The sequence below is a fragment of the Notothenia rossii genome (genome assembly GCF_949606895.1).
Source record: "Notothenia rossii genome assembly, chromosome: 1".
In the NCBI taxonomy this organism is placed as follows: Eukaryota; Metazoa; Chordata; class Actinopteri; order Perciformes; family Nototheniidae; genus Notothenia; species Notothenia rossii.
In genome coordinates this window covers 47,282,075-47,300,542 of record NC_136912.1, presented here as the reverse complement: position 1 = coordinate 47,300,542, position 18,468 = coordinate 47,282,075, and the positions used below count along the sequence as shown (strand labels likewise).

Genomic DNA, 18,468 nt, shown 5'->3' with positions numbered 1-18,468 from the left:
CAAGCGCATCTTCTTCCTGAGGAAACTGGCAAAACTCCGCCTATCCTCCCAGGTGCTAATGAACTTATAACGTTGCACCATCGAGAGCATCTTCTCCACCTGCATATCAGTATGGTACGGTAACTGCACGGTCAAGGACAAGAAATCACTGCAGAGGGTGGTGAAGATCGCACAATGCATCATCAAGATGCCACTCCCCTCCATAGCCTCAGTTTATGAAAAGCGGTGCCTGCGAAGGGCAAGAAACATCATCAGAGACTCTTCCCACCCCAACCATACACTGTTTATCCCCCTACGACGCACCCGCTCTGGGACACGCTACCGCAGCCTCCCGGGTAGAACAAACAGGACTACGCACAGCTTCTTCCATTCAGCAGTCAGACTGCTGACAATGAACCCCACGCTGTCCCATAATGCCTAGTTGTTGTTGTGTGCTGTGCTGAAGCGCAATTCTCTATTCACTGTATTTATTATTATCTGTGTATTTATTCTTATTTATACATTTCCCATCTATTTACCTTTACTATTTTGTACATACTTCTGATAATTGTGTATAACTGACTGTTTTGCACTCTGGTTAGACCCTCCTTAATGTTGTTACACTGTGCTTGCATTTTTGTAATGACAATAAAGTAATCTAATCTACATTACCCAAATGTCTTAAGTAATGCATTACATTACTGCGTTACAGCAACAAGTAATACTTACTGTAACTCCCAACACTGCTACTAATCTACACAGAATGTATTGTTCCACAGTGACAAACTACAATACTGAAATGCACTTTCAGGTATAAAAACAGGAGAATAAAATAACCACTATAATATAATTATGTAAGTACCTTGACTGTTATTACCTAAAGTACATTTAGCTGATAATACTTCTCTACTTTAAAGTAGTGAAATGGGCCATTTTCCAGAATAAATAGTTTTACTATTAACATTTTGAAATAAGGACTTTTACTTGTAATGGAGTACTTTAGGACTGTATTTGTACGTTTAAGTAAAATATATGAGTAGTTCTGAAACACTGGTTCTCACACTGTAACCCTGCTCAGCTTCATGCTCATGTAAACAAGGAGTTAACACAAGTGGTCTCTGCATCTGATTGTACTTGTTTATGTGCAGGAAAACACAAGCTAAAGGCCCCTTTGCTTCAGTGCACGACTTCCCACAGAATCATTGGTGAAACGAGAACTGGAGGAAAGCATGCAGAGTGATACGAGCAAATAAAGAAAAAAGCATGTCTAAAAAGTGCAGGAAGTGGTGAGAGTGATATTTTAGATGTTTGGCTGAGCGTCGGCTGGTTAGGCCAGGCTGGGACTGCTTTGGGAACGAGGACCACACGCAGCTGCACTCCCTTTTAGCCATTCCAAGACCCTCTTTCCGAGCTGTTTCTGATTATGTTTAGAGGGAAATGTATATATGAGGAGACGTCTGTCTGTCCCTCTATTTCGATCACTCCATGTGGCTGTCTTTCTTTTTCTCACTCTCCTTCCTTAGAAAACTCCTCCCTCCTTATTTATTCCTTCAATGCCCCCTCTCCTGATCTTGTCTGACTCTAATTGTGGTTGTCTTCTAAGTTCCTTTCTTCAAACCATCAAAGTCTGTTTCCTATCAACCTCCTGACCATGAGAGGACTGATACAGGGTCATTGGCCAGCCAACATGACTCTGCATCTGGTGCTTGTCAACCACCACAGGCAACAGGTCTCAGATCAGCACTCTGATTAGAACCAAACTCAGCCCCTGTGGTTCAAACAGCAAGACTAGGGTTTCATCCTCAACGTTTGCCATGTGCAGAGCAGCCAGCAGCAGCTTGTGGAATCTGCTCTCATGGCTGGACAGTGATCACAAATGACATCCAAATAAGGATGAAGAATGTGGTCTTCACACTTGAGAAGTTACTGACCAAACAAAGTAGCCTGACTGGTGTCATTGATCTGAATAATGTAAATTGTAATTAACTTCAATTACCAATCCAGAATATTGATCCAGCCCAAAGTCCATATTGATCTGTGGACTTTCTAGATTAAACTATGGATTGTTTCCAGCTCCTGACAAATTGTGTTTGGCCTCTTCAGTTCAGGAGAGTCCTGTCAATGTTATTCAACACATCTTTGAATGAGGACTTGTTCCATCTTAGCGGCTGAGTCTGTGTGCTATGCAGTGGTTATATTCATCATACACTACCTTGAGCGGTAAGTAAAAGGGAGATAATAATATCAGGTAGACTTAGAGAATAACTAACAGAGTTTGCAGGACTGAATGTGCCACTTCTTTAACAGCTGCTTTATTTCAAAACGTTCAAAATGCCTTGCATAACCTTTTCCAGACCCTATTTCTGTATGAACTGGAATAGTAAAAGTCAAACAATCTTTATTTACCTTCTTTCATTCACAGATTGCTGACTCCCACATTTAAATAATCTATGAAGTTATTTAATCTGTCAGTATGTCTCTAACAGCAGGTCATATGTGTGGGTGTTGTGTGAAGAAACACAGAAGCAGACATGGAAGGAGAGTAGAGTTGGAAACAAATAGGCTGGGAGAAACTGTTATGGTTCCCACCAACACATTCACAGCACACTGGAGGTCCTCTGAGGTTCAAACCTCTGCAATGGTATGAGCCATCTCAACATTTATCATAAGGGAGCTACATGAAAAACAACTACAGCTTATATATGGTGGAGTCTGCAACAGACAGCAGTCACAAAGGAAGTGAGGGAGAAGAGTGCAGTGAAGGTTGGAATGACCTCATTGACCTATATGATTTTGTGATGATTCCATCTCACAGCATATGAATAACCTACGATCTGAGTAAAGAGCAGGTGAAGCTGCTGTGTGGTTGGATTGAGACATACAGGTTCCAAAAGGGCAAGGGGGGGGGGTGAGGAGGGATGTGATTGTGAAAACAAATGATGTGATTCAGATGACCAGAAGGAGTGAAGTGTTCTATAAGAAGGTTTCTAATGAATCAAAGTAAAGTCCCTTTACCATGGGTTACAGGTAAGTACAATCTGGCTGCATACTCCTCTTCTTCTCCTTCCTCCTCCTCTTCCTCCTCCTCTTCCTCTGAGTCTGGCTCAGCCACGCCCCCTAACAACAGGTTGTCATGAGGATTGGCTGATTGTGGATGTGATGGGTCAATGACAGATGATGGACAGGAGGGGGAGGGCATTGGAGAACCTATGGAAGAACACAACCAAAACAATAAATGAAAAAGGAATGATGAATTTGAATAATGGATCAAAGTAACAGCAGCAGCAGCAGCAGCAGCAGCAGCAGCAGCAGCAGCAGCAGCAGCAGCAGCAGCAGCAGCAGCAGCAGCAGCAGCAGCAGCAGCAACAGCAGCAGCAGCAGCAGCAGCAGCAGCAGCAGCAGCAGCAGCAGCAGCAGCAGCAGCAGCAGCAGCAAGTCAAATCCAAACGAGTGAGCCATGGAGCATGATGATGTCTGCTGATGGTGGGATTTACACAGAGCTTGAAGAAGTACTCATCTTTTACTTAAGTCAAAGAAGCAACACTGCTACAGTGCAAACATACTCTGTTACAGTAAAAGTCCTGCATTCAAACTCCACTCAAGTAAAAGTATTGGTATCAAAATATACTTTGCAGTATGGCCTTTATCGGATTAAAAAATATAGCAATGTTGTATTATAAATATGAATGCATTAATGTCAATGTTGCCCTTGGTAAACAATTAATTGTTGTAAAGATGATCTGAGTTTTCAGTTCCAATAATAAGTCCTGTTCTTTTGCCATGGAGGCTGCTGCTGAAACTCCAGTTTCACTCCTTATCCCTCTGAACGTTTGATGAAATTCCACATCGCATCTTCTTCATCACTGACTTGTGATTGAGAGAACTAGGTCCAAGTTTCTCGAACTGTGTGAGGCTGTGTGTGTGAGGCTGTGTGTGTGTGTGTGTGTGTGTGTGTGTGTGTGTGTGTGTGTGTGTGTGTGTGTGTGTGTGTGTGTGTGTGTGTGTGTGTGTGTGTGTGTGTGAGGCTGTGTGTGTGTGTGTGTGTGTGTGTGTGTGTATGTGTGTGTGTGTGTGTGTGTGTGTGTGTGTGTGTGTGTGTGTGTGTGTGTGTGTGTGTGTGTGTGTGTGTGTGTGTGTGTGTGTGTGTGTGTGTGTGTGTGTGTGTGTGTGTGTGTGTGTGTGTGTGTGTGCGAGAGAGACCACACTAACAAACAGAGTGTGTGTATTGATTTGGTAACCTTGGCAGTCAGTGTCTCCTACATGTGAAATGGCCCTGCTCTCTGCTTGCCTGTGTGCATGTTTGTGTTTAGAAGTGTCTGTGTGTGTTTAGCCCAGACAGATAACGCTCCCCAGCTTGCTTTCCATACAAATAAGCTGGGCCAAAAGAATGTAATTAGTTGTTGAAATACAGCATTTCATTAGCGGCACTTGCCATGGTGGCTGGCTTTGTAGATAAAAATATGTTATGTCCCTTTTTAAATCTCTTGATCTCTCACATTTGCAAGCAATACATTGAAATACAACATCAATGTTGGTTATTTGCCGGAAAAGAAGTGCAATCTTGTTTGGCCTAGCCTTTATGGAGATCCTACCTACACGCAACTCTGGCCCCTCTCTCTCTAAAGCACTGTATAAATATGTTGTTGGTTTATTATTAAAAGGGATAATAACACACTCTACATCTAATGTTTTCACATGCACGAGTTGAGAAATACACTCAGTAAAGACTTAAAAACACACAAGTTTGTTTTGTGCCTCATGTATGCTGGATGTGTGGAGGGTGCACATCACATTTGGGGTTTGGCAGTTTCAGGCTGGATGAACAGCAGCTTTATGCAAACACATCCAAAATAACATGGCACAATTCTCTGTTTAATGGAAAATCCCATGAATGTAGAATGTCTAATTAAATAGTCAACCCCCACTATCTCCCCCAGAGTGATGTCGTGGGTTAAATAAGAAGAAAAAAGACAAAGGCCGGTGCTGTTTGCTGGGAAACAGGAGCAACACAGGATTATTGCTACATGTGGGCAATATCCAAGAGCGGCCACGCTCCACTGGTCTGAGAGTAGACTGTGCACATTCCAGCAGCAAGGGCTGTGTGTGGACTCCTCTACCGGAGACAGTTAATTCAGGTAAGAACATTTATATTCACTGTGTCCAACTTGATCGAAATGCTTGATTTCTATGGGCTTTTTTAATATGATATGAGACATTTGGCTTTTATAAACACATGCTGGCCCCTTTAAAGAGCATCTTGCAGGTTTTTTTTTTTTTTACATTTATGCTTAAACTTGCTTGAAAATTACAATTAAAAAAGTGAATGTAGGATTTGATATGTTTTACGAGACATAAGGGCAGGAATTCAGAGGGAAAGGAGCAATTTTGAGCTCTGCTCTTAAAAACGGCTTCTTTTTTTTCAAACTCGTCATATTACATAACAAAGGGGAAACATCTCCGCTCTGTCACCGCGGGTATAGTTAGTAGTTGCGTTGAGTTGAGCGGTTGTGTTTTAGTGAGCTGGTATTTTTCGGTAGTTTTACATTGTATTTCACCATTTGTAATCATGGTGCAGTATTGTGTTTGTGCAGGTTGCACAAATACCAGCCTGGCAGGACATCGAGTCCGGAGCTAGCGTTCGTTCCTGGGTGCGTTGTGCATCCACCTCCCTGCAGCACATACTCTCCACAGCTTTATCAGGAAACCGTATTACTTCTCTCTCTCCCCCCCCCCCCCTTCGCTGCTCTCTCTCTCTCCCCTCCGGTACACGGCACCGTAATACATAGTGTGGAGTTGCATTAGGTAACGCTGTGGTGGCTGTACTGCTCCAGCCGTCTCCTTTGTGTTTGTTTGTTTGTTTCCCCCTGTCTGTGTTGTTTGTGTGTGCGTGGTGGCTGTCACTCCTGGCTCCCGGCTCAACCTCCACTCACCTGCTGCAATCAGCTGTGCACCCTCCCCGACTACACACCTGCTTTCCATCAAGCCATTTACAACGCATATCAACGGAGGCTCCACAACCTTTCTCCCCCAGATCGTCAAGTATCAGCCGTATCTCGCGTCTCTCCTCCGGTACACAGCACCGTAGTGTGGAGTTGCATTAGGTAACGCGAGATACGGCTGATACTTGCGCATTAGTTTCTGTTATGGATCAGTATCAACAGTCATGCCAGTAACGTTACTATATTATCAATGCTACGTTAGTTATAGCCTGATATATGATAGCTAACTTCACAATGTTGTGATGTGACGTTAGCTAACATTCTGTAGCTAACGCCGGTCACTCACCAAGATAGCTGCCCAGTTCTCCACTGGTTCTCCTCACACCACAGCTCAATTTCTCTCCGATGGCCGTTATTTCTTCTAATCCTTGGCTTTCCTGGTCTCTTGGACGCCTAGCAGGCTCATAATTATAAGGTTGTGGTCCGTCATATGCATTCGAATATTCATGTGTATTCTGTGTCGAAACTAGCATTGGGATCCATGTTTATTAATACGTTACACCGGCCGCTCTCCCCCTTGTTTCCCCCACGTTACGTCACACGCGGGAGGTCACGTGCCGAGGCTTTTTTATGCGGAAGTGAACATTTCTTACAAAAACGACGCAAGATGTCACTGTAGTGTATATTTCTGTATATTTTTTTGAAAATCTAGTGTATTCATCATTTTCCTACACATTTATTCACAGGTGTCTTTGACCTGGAAGTTGCTCTTTAAGAGAAACAGGCATTGCTGGCTTTGTTCTGAACAGGGGATTTGTTCACAAAAGCGAAACATGTACAGGACTGTCTCAGAAAATTAGAATATTGTGATAAAGTTCTTTATTTTCTGTAATGCAATTAAAAAAACAAAAATGTCATACATTCTGGATTCATTACAAATCAACTGAAATATTGCAAGCCTTTTATTATTTTAATATTGCTGATTATGGCATACAGCTTAAGAAAACTCAAATATCCTATCTCTAAATATTAGAATATCATGAAAAAGTATACTAGTAGGGTGTTCAACGAATCACTTGAATCGTCTAATTAACTCGAAACACCTGCAAGGGTTTCCTGAGCCTTGAAAAACACTCAGCTTGGTTCAGTAAACTAAATCACAAGTATGGGGAAGACTGCTGATCTGACTGCTGTCCAGAGGACCGTCATTGACACCCTCCATCAGGAGGGTAAGACACAAAAAGAAATTTCTCAAAGAGCAAGCTGTTCACAGAGTGCAGTTTCAAAGCACATCCACAAAAAGTCTGTTGGAAGGGGGAAATGTGGCAGGAAACGCTGCACAACCAAGAGAGATGACCGCAGCCTTAACAGCATTGTGAAGAAGAGTCGCTTCCAGAATTTGGGGGAGCTTCAAAGACAGTGGACTGAAGCTGGAGTCCAGGTATCAAAAGTCACTGTTCACAGACGTGTCCGGGAAATGGGCTACAATAGCCGTATTCCCATGGTCAAGCCACTTCTGAACTCAAGACAACGGAAGAGGCGTCTGACTTGGGCTAAGGAAAAGAAGCACTGGACAGTTGCACAGTGGTCCAAAGTCCTCTTTTCAGACGAAAGCAAGTTTTGTATTTCATTTGGAAGTCAAGGCGCCAGAGTCTGGAGAAAGGCTGGAGAGGAGCAAAATCCAAGTTGCTTGAAATCCAGTGTGAAGTTCCCACAGTCAGCGATGGTTTGGGGAGCCATGTCAGCTGCTGGTGTTGGTCCACTGTGTTTCATCAAGCCCAGAGTAAATGCAGCTGTGTACCAAGAGATTTTAGAGCACTACATGCTTCCGTCTGCTGAAAAGCTCTATGGAGATGAGGAATTCATTTTCCGGCATGATCTGGCACCCGCCCACAGTGCCAAAACCACCAGTAACTGGTGTACTGACCATGGCATTACTGTCCTCGATTGGCCTGCAAATTCCCCTGACCTGAACCCCATAGAGAATATGTGGGGTATTGTGAAGAAGAAGCTGAAAGACACCAGACCCAAAAATGCTAATGAGCTAAAGGCCGCTATTGAAGCATCCTGGGCATCCATAACACCTCAGCAATGCCACAGGCTGATTGCCTCCATGCCACGCCGCATTGATGCAGTAATCCGTGCAAAAGGATTCCCAACCAAGTACTGAGTGCATTAATGGACATTTTCAAATGTTTGATTGTATTTTGCTGTTATAAATCTTTTTTTTTACTTGGTCTGAGGAACTATTCTAATTTTTTGAGATAGGATTTTTGAGTTTTCTTAAGCTGTATGCCATAATCAGCAATATTAAAATAATAAAAGGCTTGCAATATTTCAGTTGATTTGTAATGAATCCAGAATGTATGACATTTTTGTTTTTTTAATTGCATTACAGAAAATAAAGAACTTTATCACAATATTCTAATTTTCTGAGACAGTCCTGTATATATCACGGATATCACCAGGAAGAAAATAAACACATTGGTGTCATGATTCGAGGCCCCTTTTCTTTTTCTCATTACCAACAGGTGGCTCTGAGCTCACCAAGACAAGACTGAACATATTGTGATGTTTCGGGAGCGGTGATATATCAGACACAACAACGCCTGCTCCTCAGGATTAGCTCATCTTTTCTTTCATATATTAAGTCAATGTATTTCATATTTAAGGTATTTCCACATTATTGGTAATCAAAACTAATAGCAGATTACAGTGAAGTGCTTCTCTGCCTTAGAGAAAAACGATTACTATGTGACATGGTCAAAAACAAAAGGAACAAAAGGCATGTGTTGGCCATGAGCTCGCTCACTGAGGTTCAGCTCTCAGAGGTCTCCGCCAGGGTAGCATCTCCGCCAGCGCCAAGGGAACAGAAAGTGGGATCTCAGTTTTCACATAACCATATAGCACATAAAACAATTACTGTGTGTGTGTTTGTGTGTGTGTGTGTGTGTGTGTGTGTGTGTGTGTGTGTGTGTGTGTGTGTGTGTGTGTGTGTGTGTGTGTGTGTGTGTGTGTGTGTGTGTGTGTCAGAGAGGAGGTAATAAATCCATAATGTTCTGGTTTCTCCGAGTGTTTGTTGTGCCAAAGGGTTTGGACTGAGATCCAAGTTATTCTGCTCTCAGTAGTCCAATACTGCCCGAAGGACACAGAGGCATGCAAACACACAAGCACTGATGCAAATACACATTCATAGGGATGCATTCCTACATACTGACCACATTTCAAGCAAACACATTTGCACACATAAACACACACGGCTCTAGCGCTGTATTCAAACAGTTATAACAACGAGTATCTTGAGAAAAAAAGGAACAACTATTTGTTACCTATTTGGTAACATGAATGAACACGCTCCTTACAGTATGTGTGTACATCATTTAAGTCAGATCCAAGTACACGCTCACACACACACACACACACACACACACACACACACACACACACACACACACACACACACACACACACACACACACACACACACACACACACACACACACACACACACACACACACACACACACACACACACACACACTGCTACTTTACCAGTGTGTGTGACTGCAGTGTTATCCTTTCATTAACACTTCCATCTGTGCTCTGAGAATATTGTGTCTCTGTCTCCAACAAAAGCCTAACGGCCCGTCTACACTACAGGCATCGAAAAATGCTTTCAACGATTTGCCCATTCACCTGAATGAGGTGAAGTAGAAGATTTTCAATCTTCGCCAAACTGCATTGTGGGGAGCATGGCATGGCTTTGCAAGCATCACGAGCATCTATCGGCATCAAAACTTTTGAGGCTCGATGCTTGGCATCAGCCAATCAAATCCCGTTTATGCAATTCCCGCCAGTGCAAGCGCTAGCCAATCAAACCGCGTGTTTGCTGATACCGCAGGTCTTGACTATTTTCCATATGTCATAAAATGGAGGATAAATTAATCATTGCCGTGGCAAGTGTCCCAGTCCTGTATGACTGTACTCTGTTCACCTACCGGGACCTAAACCGGAGGAACCAGGTATGACGGGAGGTGGCAGAGACAGTTGGTGAAACTGGTAGGTGAGTCGCCTCATTCATCATGAGGGGATAACCGGAGGAACTACTTGGAAGTGTTCTGCTGTCTGAACTGAAGCCACCAAGACTCTAGAAATAAAATGACAACTTTGTTTTTTTAACACTCAAACAATGGACATATTATAATTTAGTCATATTGAAGTTGATGGGAAAGTGCTGGAAACAGTTGATTATCTTGTATCCCACAGGTCTATGTTAAAAAATCAGTGCACCTCAGACTTGGAAGTGAGGAGAAGATTGGCCATTGCAACAGCTCAGCTTGGAAAACTAAATAAGATATGGAGTGGTAAGAACATTTCCTCTACCATAAAAATAAAATTGGTGCATTCAATTATTACCACTACGGATACAAAACCTGGACATACCAGAGAGATATTGGAATGTAAACTCTTGTTTTGTTTCTGGAGTAAACTGACAGTTTACAGAAGCTTGTGATCTTTTATTTTCCTCAGAATGAATTATGTGACCGGAACAGTCTCTCAGTCCAGACCGGAGATCAGTTGGAAGCCAAGAAAGTCCATCCTATTTCAAACCATAAGAACCAAAAAACACATCAAGCTGTGAGCAGAGCATCACCATCACACGTCCACAATGTTCCCTCTGTGGCTGCTTTATTTTATAGTTATCTCATCATCTTGTCAAATATTAGCTTCTGTGGATAAAGAAAGTTCAATATAGTCTGCAAACAAAACGCCACTGCAGCCTTTCTGGTGTTTTTAAAGAAGGGCTGTTGACATTTGTCTACACCTCTGTCTAAAGAGGATATGTTGGGGCGGGGGGGACATGTAACAACTTCTGCCTCACGTCGTCACAATGAAAACATCTGCGGAGCTTTTTAACCCTTAGCCTTTTCACGCAAAACAAGTGCAACCTTAGATCCCAGCCTTTTAGAGAAATAGAGTAAGAGTGTGAGTGAGTGTGTGTGTATGTGTGTGTGTTTCTGTTTTGAACACCTGCCCTACTCATTCCTCATCCCTGCTTGGCTTGGTTATGGCACACACACACACACACACACACACACACACACACACACACACACACACACACACACACACACACACACACACACACACACACACACACACACACACACACACACACACACACACACACACACACACACACACACACACACACACACACACACACTCTGCTTGCTGTAGAGCTGAGGCTCTCTCTTAATCTCTCCTCCTGTTCTCCTGAACTCTCGTCCACCCGGTCACCACCGGCTGTGCAGAAGGTGTGTTCTACTTTTCTAAAGTTTCCCTGGATAAATCAATAAGAGCTGCTAGAATAAAAATGATTATCATTTTAAGCTCTAAATCTTGTCATTTACTGAATTTGAAACATTCCATGGATATATTAAGGACAAAAGGAGAAGAAGGACAAGAAGAACAACTCCTTTAATGTAAGGGTACAATTGACTAAAAAGAGTGATACAGAGGAAGAGAATTCTCCTGTTCTAGCAACCAGTCAGTATGGAAGACAGTGATGGTGATCAATAGCAGAAGCACAACAATCACTCCCCCCCCCCCCCCCCCCCGCTAACATCTCAGACAGGAATCATTAGAAACTAATTTCTTGGAGAGTATTGGATTGCAAAACTGAGGCTGTTGCAGAAATCAAACAGTTTATGTCTGCCTGTCAGCCTGTCTGTCTGTCTGTCTGTCTGCCTGTCTGTCTGTCTGTGAGCATGTCTGTATGTATGTTTGTCTGTGAGCCTGTCTGTCTGTCTGTGAGCCTGTCTGTATGTGAGCCTGTCTGTCTGTGTGTCTGTCTGTCTGTGAGCCTGTCTGCCTGTCTGTCTGTCTGTCTGTCTGTCTGTCTGTCTGTCTGTCTGTCTGTCTGTCTGTATGTATGTCTGTCTGTGAGCATGTCTGTAAGCATGTCTGTCTCTCTGTCTGTGAGCATGTCTGTCTGTATTTTTGTCTGTGAGCCTGTCTGTCTGTCTGTCTGTAGGTCTATCAGTGAGCATGTATGTGAGCCTGTATGTCTGTCTGTCTGTCTGTATGTCTGTCTGTGAGCATGTCTGTATGTATGTTTGTCTGTGAGCATGTCTGTGAGCATGTCTGTGAGCCTGTCTGTCTGTATGTTTGTCTGTGAGCCTGTCTGTCTGTCTGTATGGCTGTCAGTGAGCATGTCTGTGAGCCTGTCTGTCTGTCTGTCTGTCTGTCTGTCTGTCTGTCTGTGAGCATGTCTGTCTGTATGTTTGTCTGTGAGCCTGTCTGTCTGTCTGTCTGTCTGTCTGTCTGTCTGTATGTCTGTCTGTGAGCATGTCTGTCTGTATGTTTGCCTGTGAGCATGTCTGTCTGTCTGTTTGTCTGTGAGCCTATCTGTCTGTCTGTGTGTATGTCTGTGAGCCTGTCTGTCTTTGTGTCTGTCTGTGAGCATGTCTGTGAGCCCGTCTGTCTGTGTGTGTGTCTGTCTGTCTGTCTGTGAGCATGTCTGTGAGCCTGTCTGTCTGTCTGTGAGCATGTATGTGAACCTGTCAGCCTCTCCGTCTGTCTGTGAGCCTGCCTGTCTGTCTGCCTGTCTGTCTGCATGTATGTCTGTCTGCCTGTCTGTGAGCCTGTCTGTCTATCTGTGAGCCTGTCTGTAAGCATGTCTGTGAGCATGTCTGTCTGCCTGTCTGTCTGTGAGCCTGTCTCTCTGTATGTGAGCCTGTATGTCTGTCTGTGAGCATGTCTGTGAGCCTGTCTGTCTGTCTGTGAGCCTGCCTGTCTGTCTGCCTGTCTGTCTGTGAGCCTATCTGTCTATCTGTATGTCTGTCTGTGAGCCTATATGTCTGTCTGTATGTCTGTCTGTGAGCCTGTCTGTCTGTCTGTGAGCATGTCTGTGAGCCTGTCTGTGAGCATGTCTGTGAGCATGTCTGCCTGTCTGTCTGTGAGCATACCTGTGAGCCTGTCTGTCTGTCTGTCTGCCTGTCTGCCTGTATGTGAGCCTGTCTGTCTGTCTGTCTGTCTTTCTGTGAGTATGTCTGTATGTCTGTCTGTCTGTGAGCCTGTCTGTCTGTGAGCATATCTGTGAGCCTGTCTGTCTGTGTGTCTGCCTGTCTGTCTGTATGTGAGCCTGTCTGTCTGTCTGTCTGTCTTTCTGTGAGTATGTCTGTATGTCTGTCTGTCTGTGAGCCTGTCTGTCTGTCTGTCTGTGTGTGAGCCTGTCTGTCTGTCTGTATGTCTGTCTGTCTGTGAGCCTGTCTGTCTGCCTGTCTGTGAGCCTGTCTGTGAGCATGTCTGTGAGCATGTCTGTGAGCATGTATGTGAGCATGTCTGTCTGCCTGTCTGTCTGTGAGCCTGTCTGTCTGTGAGCCTGTCTGTCTGTCTGTCTGTCTGTCTGTCTTTATGTCTGTCTGTCTGTCTGTCTATCTGTGAGCCTGTCTGTGAGCATGTCTGTCTGCATGTCTGTCTGTAAGCCTGTCTGTGAGCCTGTCTGTCTGTGAGCCTGTCTGTATGTCTGTCTGTCTGCCTCTCTGTCTGTCTGTCTGTCTGTCTGTCTGTGAGCCTGTCTGTGAGCATGTATGTCTGTCTGTCTGTCTGTGAGCATGTCTGTCGGTCTGTGAGCCTGTCTGTGAGCCTGTCTGTCTGTCTGCCTGTCTGTGAGCATGTATGTCTGTCTGTCTGTCTGTCTGTCTGTGAGCCTGTCTGTGAGCCTGTCTGTCTGTCTGTCTGTGAGCCTGTCTGTCTGTTTGTGAGCCTGTCTGTGAGCCTTTCTGTGAGCCTGTCTGTCTGTGAACCTGTCTGTATGTCTGTCTGTGGGCCTGTCTGTGAGCCTGTCTGTCTCTCTGTCTGTATTTATGTCTGTCTGCCTGCCTGCCTGCCTGCCTGCCTGCATGCCTGTCTGCCTGTCTGTGAGCCTGTCTGTGAACCTGTCTGTATGTCTGTCTGTGAGCCTGTCTTTGAGCCTGTCTGTGAGCCTGTATGTCTTTCAGCCTGTCTGTGAGCCTGTCTTTATGTCTGTCTGTCTGTCTGTGAGCCTGTATGTGAGCCTGTCTGTGAGCCTGTCTGTCTGTGAGCCTGTCTGTATGTCTGTCTGTCTGCCTCTCTGTCTGTCTGTCTGTCTGTCTGTGAGCCTGTCTGTGAGCATGTATGTCTGTCTGTCTGTGAGCCTGTCTGTCGGTCTGTGAGCCTGTCTGTGAGCCTGTCTGTCTGTCTGCCTGTCTGTGAGCATGTATGTCTGTCTGTCTGTCTGTCTGTCTGTGAGCCTTTCTGTGAGCCTGTCTGTCTGTGAACCTGTCTGTATGTCTGTCTGTGGGCCTGTCTGTGAGCCTGTCTGTCTCTCTGTATGTCTTTATGTCTGTCTGCCTGCCTGCCTGCCTGCCTGCCTGCCTGTCTGCCTGTCTGTGAGCCTGTCTGTGAACCTGTCTGTATGTCTGTCTGTGAGCCTGTCTTTGAGCCTGTCTGTGAGCCTGTATGTCTTTCAGCCTGTCTGTGAGCCTGTCTTTATGTCTGTCTGTCTGTCTGTGAGCCTGTATGTGAGCCTGTCTGTGAGCATGTCTGTCTGTGAGCATGTCTGTCTGTGAGCCTGTCTGTCTGTCTTTATGTCTGTCTGTCTGTCTGCCTGTCTGTCTGTATGTCTGTGAGCCTGTCTGTGAGCCTGCCTGTGAGCCTGTCTCTCTGTCTTTATGTCTGTATGTCTGCCTGTCTGTATGTGAGCCTGTCTGTGAACCTGTCTGTCTGTCTGCCTGTCTGTCTGTCTGTCTGTCTGCCTGTCTGTCTGACTGTCTGTCTGTCTGTCTGTCTGTCTGTCTGTCTGTCTGTCTGTATGTATGTATGTCTGTCTGTCTGTCTGTCTGCCTGTCTGTCTGTGAACCTGTCTTTCTGAGTGAGAACTTGTTTATTAAATGGACTAAACTGACTTTACTAATATAGTGTTTTTACGTAAAATATTGGCTATTGCTTCATTAGCATTTTACTTTGTTATTTGAATAAATGACACGTTTAATTTATATATATATTTTTTTTAATTTACATTAAATGTATATATTCACTGTTTGAGCGTTTTGGTTATCTTCTACAGCTCATATGTATATATTTATTGTATTTATATTTGTATGAATGCACATTTCCCAAATTGGGATCAATACATGATATCTTATCTTATTTGTCGATACATATATATTGGATCCTTGCTAGTTTGCTCTTGCACCTTTAATGCAAATCACACAGACACATACACATATGCAGATACTGGTATTCTGTTGGCTCAAGCCATTTCTTAGAGCAGAGAAAAGACAGAGCAAACACAAATAAAAACATTGTTATTGTTGTTGTTATAATAGCGAGTGAAGCAGGGATAAAGTCTGGAAGGCTTCAGTCAGTAGACAGAATATCTCTGGATGTAGTGCTTCTGTCAAATGGTGTGCTTATGTTGACACACCTTCTGTTGCATATTGCCCTGCAGAAGATATCTGGTTTAATGAGCCATATGTCTGATTGGGACCATTTTCCCTGACTCCTTGTATTCACATTTACAAGCCATGCTTCTACAGGCGTGGACCATTGCAGAACACATTATTGTGATGCACAGTAATTCCCCACCAGAAATCAATCACTGAAATAAAGAAGAAGCAGCCTCTGGGCTCCTCCGCGCAGTTACTACGGCTACGTGCAGAGACTGTGGAGAAGCTCTGCACAAAAAAGAAACATTTTCCAGGTCTTGCTTCTGCAGCAGACTTTGCTCTGCCGTGTAGACAAAAGATGACCTGTGTTGTTTGAGTTACTCACAATCATAGTGGTGAGACAAAACTCAAATCAAATATGTATTTTTGTATGGGCACCCTGTTGATGGCCGTCTGCATTGTGTTCTTATTTGTACCTGTCAGACATCAGTAATCTGTCATAGCTCAATGTACCTGTTGGTGTTTCTGCACTCACAAATAGAATCATTAAGATTTCACACTTTCATTTGGTGATACCTGAGGGTACATTTGAAAACAAAAAGACTAGTGTATTTCACCTACTCATCTCTACATTTTATATCACACATACTGTATACATGAGGGGGCAGAAAACATGCCTTGTTCGCTATTCTGTCAAATGCACACAAAAAAGGTTCAAGTTAAGGAAAAACAACAGTGGGTTGAGAGTATTCATCCCATCGTCTTGTTTTCATTTGAACAACTATTGTCTTCCACATCACGTCTACTGCGTCCATGCACTGTTTCCTGTGTGGGTACACACTGTTATACTGCTCAGCAGAGAACCAGCTGGAGTTACAGGAAGCAGACGCAATGAGGAAAGTTCACTACACATTGTATGCAATTGGTTTTTGATATGATGAACTTAAGGGTAATATTAAAAACAAATAATTCAAATGAATATATTTAGCCAAAGAAACAGAGAATATACTGTGGGAAGTGACAATCTGCCGTATCTCTATCTATCAATCTGTGTTTTAGTCAGAGGCAGGAAGTAACTAAGTACATTTACTCAAGTATTGTTCTTATGTACAATTTTGAGGTACTGTATATTTTTAGTATTTAATCTAAATGGTACTTTATACTTCTACTCCACTACATTTAGACGGGAAATAACTTAATTTTACTTCAGCTACTTTTATCAAAATGCATCTCTCAAAAATCACAAAAGAGTCAAATTATTAAAATATTTGACAAAAAGTAAATCAGTAATTTGTTTGTCTCCAGCTGTACGTGGCGGAGCTTCATACAGGACCTGTAATGTAAACAGGGAGGCCCGATTCTCCAAATCATAATAAAAACATTCACACAAAAAGCACTGTGTGCAGAGTGATCAGCTGAACATGAGTTTGTGAGGGGGGGGACCAACTCTGTCATGTTAACCAGCATCATTTAGGACAGGGAGGATGTGAATGTAGTTAATTTCAACTGCACGGCTAAAAAAACAATATACAAGTGTGTGTGTGTGTGTGTGTGTGTGTGTGTGTGTGTGTGTGTGTGTGTGTGTGTGTGTGTGTGTGTGTGTGTGTGTGTGTGTGTGTGTGTGTGTGTGGTGTGTGTGTAGCAGTCCATAAACAATGTGTCAGGCCAGGCCATCACACACATGCTAATTAGAGGAGGCCTGCACACTCCCTCTCTTCCTTCTAGACCGAACAATGACAATTAACTCATAACTACTTCCCATCATGTACCGTGCCACACACACACTGACGGCTAGAGTTCTGATTCAGTGGACAGGAAAGGAAAATGACAGAGAGCACAAATCGTCTTTCCTCCTGCCCCTCATTGTTCCGGATAGAAACATTTAGGAGGAAAATAAGTGAATAGCACTCTGAGTGGTGAGTTTTCTTTTACTCTCTGTCCTTCATTATCTGCCCTTCTCTTTTATGAGTCTGTGAGATCATGTTGGCCTTTTGTTCTAGTAGACTATAAGCTCGTATTAAGACACCGTGTCCCCTGGGCACAGTTAGAGTAACAGCCATGATGACCGACACACACATGCTAAAACCATCCAATCGCACCCTCAGGAATACAACCTTGACGTGTGTGTAAGTGTAGAAACAGATTGTGAAAGAACAAAAGATCAAAAAACTTCGACTATATAAACTCAACCCCTGTCCTGACACTTTTATTGTCACTTCTAGTGATTTGAAGTCTGTTTTGCGTTGCTCCGATGGTTCAACATGGGGCAATTTGTGCAAGCAGTGATGTCAAAAAATCATGAGCAGAGGTGCAGCGGCTGAGCAAACCCGCACTGTGATCAGAGGGTCTGGCAACCTGGGGGCCAGATTAGAGGGTGAGCAAGATATGTCAGGCTTAAAGTCAGACTGTTCTGTACTACGGAGGTGGCTCTTTTAACCTGGCAAAATCACCATGGAAATGTATACAGCAGACATAACCTGGTCCAGACCAGGGTTATTCAGGGGTTATGCTTGAAATCGGCTAATTCACTAACAAGTTACTTTCAGTTGACTTTGTAGTCACAGATCAAATTCAATCAATGCATTTCATTTCTCGTTAATTTAATTTGGCCAAAAATGAATTATATTTCGCCTAAGGGGGCACAGTGTCTGACCTACATGCAATTTTAAATATCTTCGTTGTGAATCTACTGACTTATGTTTAGAGATTAAGAGCTGTAGAATGCACAGTTGTCAAATTAGAAATAAACTGGAGGCACAGATTGCATCGAGTGGTAGATTAAATATAGGGAATAACATGCTTAGTATATATTAAGTTAACAGGTTGGCTGAGGAGGCTTTTTTATATATATAAATAGGCAGCGATCTATTGCTTTCATGCAGTTCATGAGTCAAATCACGCTCCAATCACCGCACTTTCACACGCACTGAGCCTGAAGAGGAGTGCCTGGGTTCACAAAGACACTGGATCACCGTCATGGTCCTGTTACCTCTGATCAGGAGATTTATTTTGAGCAAGCTAACTCAAAGAAACCCAGGCTCGCTCGTAGTACACCCCCCGGTTGATCCAGGCCGAGTGTTTTGCATAAGGTGTTACAGAGACAGTGTGAAAAGAAAAGGAGAGCCATCACAATA

The 18,468-nt window shown here is 43.6% G+C and overlaps 1 protein-coding gene across 7 annotated transcripts in view; it reads right to left on the bottom strand.

Annotated features, from left to right (window-relative positions):
* tenm3 (teneurin transmembrane protein 3) overlaps positions 1 to 18,468 on the bottom strand; it is a 690,209-nt gene that overhangs the window by 203,695 nt on the left and 468,046 nt on the right. For 5 of the 7 annotated variants that reach the window (XM_079656342.1, XM_079656340.1, XM_079656341.1 and 2 more), the window contains one exon: positions 2,995 to 3,186. The exons of 1 other annotated variant lie outside the window; for it this stretch is intronic. In XM_079656342.1, coding sequence (XP_079512468.1) covers positions 2,995 to 3,186 — 192 coding nt within the window. Of the gene's footprint in view, positions 1 to 2,994; positions 3,187 to 6,264; positions 6,280 to 18,468 lie in introns of those variants that run through there. One more of the 7 variants, XM_079656346.1, reaches the window with a different exon arrangement.